The sequence below is a fragment of the Leuresthes tenuis genome, unplaced genomic scaffold, assembly GCF_036924035.1.
Source record: "Leuresthes tenuis unplaced genomic scaffold, fLeuTen1.0.hap1 SCAF_24, whole genome shotgun sequence".
Classification (NCBI taxonomy): Eukaryota; Metazoa; Chordata; class Actinopteri; order Atheriniformes; family Atherinopsidae; genus Leuresthes; species Leuresthes tenuis.
In genome coordinates, this window is record NW_027325378.1 from 19,386,965 (window position 1) to 19,394,197 (window position 7,233).

Below are 7,233 nucleotides of genomic sequence, written 5' to 3' on the forward strand. Positions count from 1 at the left end.
GACAGACAGCAAGGGGCTTTAAACTGAACACATTAACTTTGGATCTTGACATGATTGTGGATTTCATTCACTGGTCACAGAGTGTTTCTTTAAAGCCTTGGTTTTGGGGAGATATTTTCTCACAGCATGCAGGGCAGCTTTGTAAAGAGGAGATGAGTGCACTTCCTCGGAGTAAATCATTATCTGCGTGCAGAACAGACTCAACGCCCTCTGTTAGCCTCATCTATCCTCCTTCCATAGCTCTCCCACACTGTGACCAGCACCTTACCCTCACTCCCTCTTTATTATGTGTCCTTTTTCACACATCTCAAATTTCAGTGTTTATTATTGAGAAAATATCCCACCATCCATCCTGTGCACAAACATACACGCACATACCTCAATGGCGCTGGCAAGTCCAACTCTTGTTTCCTAATCAAAAGCAAACAACCATTAAGAGAGCTCCTTCCTTGTTATCTTATGCCGGCAAGTCACTTGATTAATCTGTGTTCTCCAGTTTAAAAAAAAAAAAGAGAGGGACTGCCTTGCATGATAGAGACCTGGCTCTACTCCAAACACAATACCAAAAATCTTCAATTCCAACATACCTGACCTTAACACACAGTGTTGAATTATGTTTAGATGTGTGAAAAAAATGGAAGAAAGCCACTGTTTTCTCATCCTGTGCTCTTATTGTTGGACCACACTTTTACCTTTTAGCACTCGAGCGCCAGAGGAATTTTATGTGTGTGTGAGCATGCAGGCATGTGCACAGTCGAGAACAAAATGTCTACTTAAAAACACATCTCTCTTGTTGCTAAAACTAAGATCGGCTTTCGGACAGATGTGCTGATCACACGTCGAGCCTTGCCTTTTCCTATTTCATCAGATAATGATTGTAATGAGCCAACAATCGAAATTCAATTACATCTGTCGAGTGTATCTGAGCATATAAACATCTCTCTGATATCAAAGACAACATTATCCTGTGCAGCATGTTGGAATGATGTCTGAATAAGGTAAGTCAAAACTTCTGAGAGACAATTACAAATAATTACTTTTTATATTGCATGCAATGTTTGGAGAGAGTACGTCTTAGCCCTTACAGCTAATTCTGCTCATGGGAGAAAAAGCTTTTGTACTTTTGTAGAGAGACAAGTAGATGAGTGAAGAGGAAAACATCAAATAGCGGGTATCATTAAAAAGTGTTCCTAGGGTATCAAAAACAAAAGTGCATAATGTGCAGTAGAATGCCTTCTGAACTAAGTTTCCATTTATATTTCTTCATGGAATTTTGTTTACCTGTGCTCATATGTGTGATAACTACAGCTACATGTTGTAGCTGGAGTCTTTGGTCAGATTGAAATGTAGCAATACATTACATCTTGAACTTGGCATGTGTGTGAAATTGGATTATCTCTGAATATGCCTCTTTCTGAAAGTATACAAGCACAAAGTACAGGTCATTTTTACTTGAGTAAATGTATTTATTTTTAATTTTTTTGTCAGCCACTGCAAAATCGAATGTGTTTTTAAAACCGACAATCCATAAAGTCTGATCATAAGTGCGTGTGTGTGTGTGTGTAAATGCCACACAGTTATTTCAGGCATATTGTACTTTGTAGATCTCTTCAGGAAGTTGTCCACACACCAAATTCAATGAATGCACACTCCAGCGAAGTTACAGTGAATTTTCAGAACATAAATTGTGGGAGGAAAAAGCATTTACCACTGTGGGATTACCGTCACGTCACTGAGATCCCAGTCAGACTCCGCTGGCATGTTAACACTTATGGGGGCTTTGCCATTCTTTCAGTGCGGCTTGGTCTTTGCCTCGCGCAATTACGCCTCCCGCGGAGCTCTGTGCAGGCGTTAAACGAAACATTAGCACCTCATTTGAAATATAAAACAGTGTTTCAAGAGGACAGACAGCTCCCTGGGCAGTCTTATCATGCGCAAATTAGCCAATTTACCAAACTGGCCCCTATTTTACAGAAACAGTAATCTGTTTGGTGTGTGTTAAGTGCAGTTACATTTTACCTAAGTTGATTATGAAAAGAAATGTAAGTTAATATTCTTGTTTATTGCTGCTGTAAGTAGAGCTGTTATAACAGCTAGTAGGCAACAGATGATTTAATACAAAGCAGAAAACACAAAGTACAGTCTTAACATCTGTGTATTTAGAAATATTAGTGATTAATTTGTCTCATGTCAGGTCGATCAGAAGGCATAATTACTCATTTATTATTTTCTTCATCCACTGAGACATCCTGGACCCCTGAGCCGCAAAATAACTGTCAACAATTGTATGATCATGATCCATATAAGTAAACATTGATTGACTGGCGGGGAAGCACCGCCTCTGCCGCTCTGTGATTGGAGGAGCGACACCGGGGGTGTCTACGGCCAGGCTCTAGTATATATGAGCACCCCTTGGACGACAGGCTGATGATTTGTATGGGAACCAGGATTGAGGTAGGACGAACGGAGTGAACGTAGTCGTTGTGTTTTGAAGGAAGAAAGGAGGCCCACATTTTTCTGTTTGCATCGATCGGACAGCCGCGTCTGGGTTTTTTTTTGTTAACAGACTGTCTAAGGATACTAAGAGAGCTTCCACAAAAAAAGCTAAATTCTCCTCTCAGCCATCTTTATTGCCTTTCGCCGCCCTGAAGGCTGTTTTCTCTCCTGCTCATTCTCAACTCAAAGTAAACACGGCTTGCACGTTACGTGCAACTCCGTGCAAGATCCCGAGAGAGGCGAGATGGGCTCGGTGCGCAACATCTAACCGGACTGGGGGATTTATATCTGTTAGTACCAAAGCAGTAGTGGGGGGCACGAGTCGCCGGAGACATGGACCTGTTTGGGATTTACTTGCTCCTCTCAGTTGCTCTCCTGCCCCGATCCAGCTGCACCACAGCCAAGGAGATCACCTGTCAGGAGATAGCCGTGCCCCTGTGCAAGGGGATCGGCTACAACTACACCTACATGCCTAACCAGTTTAACCACGACACGCAGGACGAGGCGGGACTGGAGGTGCACCAGTTCTGGCCTCTGGTTGAGATTCAGTGTTCGCCGGACCTGAAGTTCTTCCTGTGCAGCATGTACACCCCGATCTGCTTGGAGGACTACAAAAAACCCCTGCCCCCGTGCCGGAGTGTGTGCGAGAGAGCTCGGGCTGGCTGCGCGCCCCTCATGAGGCAGTACGGCTTTCCCTGGCCGGACAGAATGAAGTGTGACCTGCTGCCTGTCCAGGGAAACCCGGACACTCTGTGCATGGACTACAACAGAACCGACTCCACCACGGTTTCCCCTGTGCTTTCAAAACCCACCAATCATCCCGGGAAAGGTTTCAACCCGCCTAAGAGTAAACCTGCCAGACCCGGCTCGCCTGGAAAATACAAGCCGCCTGCTGCCCCATGTGAGCCGGGGTGTAAGTGTTTAGAGCCCATGGTACCGGTGAACACGGACCGTCACCCGCTTTACAACCGCGTCAAGACTGGACAGATAGCCAACTGCGCCATGCCGTGCCACAACCCCTATTTTACGCACGACGAGAGAGCATTCACGGCATTTTGGATTGGACTTTGGTCCGTGTTGTGCTTCGTCTCAACTTTTGCCACCGTCGCCACTTTCCTCATCGACATGGAGCGCTTTAAGTATCCAGAAAGACCTATCATCTTTCTATCAGCTTGTTATATGTTTGTTTCAATTGGCTACATTGTCAGACTGATCGCCGGACACGAGAAAGTAGCGTGTAACAGGGAGTTCGACCTGGAGCACATCCACTACGAGACCACCGGTCCCGCACTCTGCACCGTAGTCTTCCTCCTTATTTACTTTTTCGGCATGGCCAGCTCCATCTGGTGGGTCATCCTGTCACTGACCTGGTTCCTCGCAGCCGGGATGAAGTGGGGCAACGAAGCGATCGCCAGCTACTCGCAGTACTTCCACCTGGCCGCCTGGCTCATCCCGAGCATGAAATCCATCGCGGTGCTGGCGCTGAGTTCCGTGGATGGTGATTCTGTGGCCGGCATCTGCTACGTGGGGAACCAGAACCTGGACAATCTGCGGGGCTTTGTCCTCGCCCCATTGGTGATTTATTTATTCATAGGCACTATGTTTCTCCTGGCCGGTTTTGTGTCGCTGTTCAGGATTCGCAGCGTCATCAAGCAAGGTGGCACAAAAACTGACAAACTGGAAAAGTTGATGATTAGAATTGGTATTTTCACAGTACTCTACACAGTGCCAGCAACTATAATAGTCGCTTGTTACTTTTATGAGCAGCACAACAGGCAGAGCTGGGAGATCACACACAACTGCTCCAACTGTTTATTAGAGCGGGACCGCAGGAGCCCGGACTATGCAGTTTTTATGTTGAAGTACTTCATGTGCCTTCTTGTGGGCATCACGTCCGGAGTGTGGATCTGGTCCGGGAAAACTTTGGACTCTTGGAGGACTTTCTGCACCAGGTGCTGCTGGGGCAGTAAAGGCACCAGCGGCTCCATGTACAGCGACGTGAGCACCGGGCTGACGTGGAGGTCGGGCACGGCCAGCTCCATGTCTTGCCCCAAGCAGATGCCATTGTCCCAGGTTTGAATGGGAAAATAAAAGCAGCTTATAAGGACTGCTAATTGTTTGGGAGATAACCCATCGCACCATGTCTCGAGCAATTTGCATTGTAATGAACTGCTGCTGAGGTGCCCCCTCCCTCCGCCCTCACAAACACCCACACACACACCTCTGTGGGTTGAAACAATGTACCTGGCATTCACACAAGTTAATTCCCTTTCTGTTTATATGTATTAGAGGTACAGACTGAGCAAACTGGGCATTACATGCTGAAGGCAGAGAAGACAGTTTTGTTTGCTACCCCTCACAAAGAGAGCATTTGGGATTTTACTACTATCTTATCTTATCTGTGCCAGATGACATAGTATGATTCATCACAGCAAGGGTGGTTTAAATTAAGCCTTAATAGTGCCCAAGTATTTTACGGGTCGGTCATTTTGTAATTTCAAATGTATTTATATAAAACTTATGTAAAACTTGTACATTTGTGCATAAAAGAGAACTTTATAAGATATTGTGAATTTGTACAAAGTGTAGATGTCTCTTTTTGTGAGAAAGCAAATATGACCTTTATTTTGACAATAAAACATTTCATAAATCTGAAAATCAGTGTAACTTTGCAATGTTTTCACATGCATGGGAGGCTTTTCTGTGCACCAGCCCGAGCAGGCATATTTTGTGGCTCCTTGTGGTCGCCGTATTGGGGATGGCAGAAGCGTTTGAGAGCCCCGGCTAAAAAGGAAGCCCTTTTAACCATCAGAGACCGGTAATTAGAGGCAGGGGTTGAGTTGGAGCATCTCCATAATTGTTCAAGTCCTCTTCACATGCTTGCCGAAGCCTGCTTTCTTAATTTAGCAAAAGAAGGGAGTGGATGAATGGGGGGGTGTAAATGCAGGGAACAGACCCTTTTCATCTGCAGAAACTTTGATCTTTCTTTTTTAACAGCCTAGAATAAAGGTGGTGTTTATCAGGAGTGTCTGTCAGATGTGCCAAGGTTCCCCCTAAATGTCCCCATTTGGATGCTTTGATGGACGTCCTACAATTGAGAGAGTGTTTTTGAAACCCCTCGCTTTTTCAGGAGGGTTGTCAGAGCTGAAACCTGCCAGAGCCCCTGCGTCTTGTGTTTGGGTTTTTTTTCTCAACTTCTTCTTTTTTTTTCTTACAGAGTCTGAATTGAAACATCTTCTCCCTCGGTTCAAGCTGTGTCAGCAAGTGCAGGGGCCTTTACATGAATGAAATTGAAATGGCATTGAAAGCCCCACAGGTGGTCTGTTCACATGATCTCACATCTTAGGGGCCCTTAATCAAGGCATTTTTGCTACTAATGTATCTGGTTTAGTCCCAATTAACCCAATGCGCTGGCAGAAGATGATACACTGTAATCCAGCGTAGACATGCCTTTGATTTGCTGGTCAATGGTGACAGTGGCCTTTGTAGAGACCCATTTGTTCCTGCTTTATTCTTTTACATTCAAACTGTAGATGGGAATCCCCATCAAAACAAAAAAAAGCACAGACATGCATCTGTTGGCTGTCAACCATACAACACTTACATCACTAGCAAGGACATCAGGCTATAAAGGGTTTTCTCAAGCACAAAGGAGCGGACCCTTTAGCATTCTGCTTTCACATAGATAACCAACAGTTCTGAGTAGTTTCACTGCTTGTGTGAAGTTATTAAAGATTATTTTTGGTTTATTTTGTGTCTATTTTCAAGTTATTTTTATGTGAAAGACAAAATTATCTTGAAATATTTCCACTTTTAGGCTCAGAAATATTTCTTGTTTCCCTCTGCTTCGTGGTTTCTTTTTCTGGTGCTTACACCACATACTTCAGCCAGGTGGTTTGCGACTGCATGCTGCTCCTTTCAGCTATACTATTATTATACACCTCCATCTAGTGGAGAAAACATCACTTCACCGTTTCACCTGCCTGCGCTTCAAAGTTTGACATTTCTGAGCAGTCATTAAGTACTCAGTCTTAGAATAAAGAATAATCCCTCTCAGAGTTATATTGTTGTATAGTGCTACAGGGGGCGGTCTCCAAAGCCAGTAACACCAAAGCTGAGACAACATGTGTGGTTAAGAAATGTTCATCAGAGCCGTTGCAGGCCTCTCACAATAGTAGGGTAAAGTGGTCGTAGTCCTGGTGAGTTCTCAGTTAAATGTTCATCTTTAATTCAGTTGAGACACTATCTGTCTGACCTTTTCAAAGCACATTTTTCTATTCATGGTTGGCATCACTTTGCAAAACTGGTACAGAACAATATAACTATTCAAACCTGCAGAAATCCAATCATGGGGCCTGTCTCAGTGATTGAATAATCTTGTTTTCTGATTGCTCTCTTCAGCCAGGAGGAACACTGACTTGTTGCCTATCTAATATTAATGTTAGCATTTGATGAAAGGCAGACAGAACAGAGCAGGGAGGTGTTTGGTAGGTCATCTTTTTAATATTAATCCCTCTGATACACCTGGGGGAAAGTGTTTTTTAATCCAATAAAGCACGAGATGAGATGCTGCAGCTGTGGATATGATCTCATGTACCACATCCGTTGTTTTGACACACATATCAGCCCATATTTATGAATACATTTGGCATATTTACCTTACGATTAGGCTTTAAAGCAGCTTCCTCTGTCATAACATTTGTTTAATGGACAGAAAGCAGATTTTTTTCTTTTCTT

The 7,233-nt window shown here is 44.2% G+C and overlaps 1 protein-coding gene across 1 annotated transcript; it reads left to right on the forward strand.

Annotated features, from left to right (window-relative positions):
• The first annotated feature begins 2,432 nt into the window (after window positions 1-2,432).
• On the forward strand, window positions 2,433-5,154 carry fzd8a (frizzled class receptor 8a). Its single transcript, XM_072378506.1, has one exon. It carries the CDS (start codon window positions 2,830-2,832, stop codon window positions 4,573-4,575), a length of 1,746 nt encoding a protein of 581 aa, XP_072234607.1. The 5' UTR covers window positions 2,433-2,829; the 3' UTR covers window positions 4,576-5,154.
• Window positions 5,155-7,233: the final 2,079 nt, after the last annotated feature.

Bases quoted from the DNA above. Each gene is read 5' to 3' on its own strand.
- fzd8a (XM_072378506.1), top strand. From the start codon at position 2,830: ATGGACCTGTTTGGGATTTACTTGCTCCTCTCAGTTGCTCTCCTGCCC.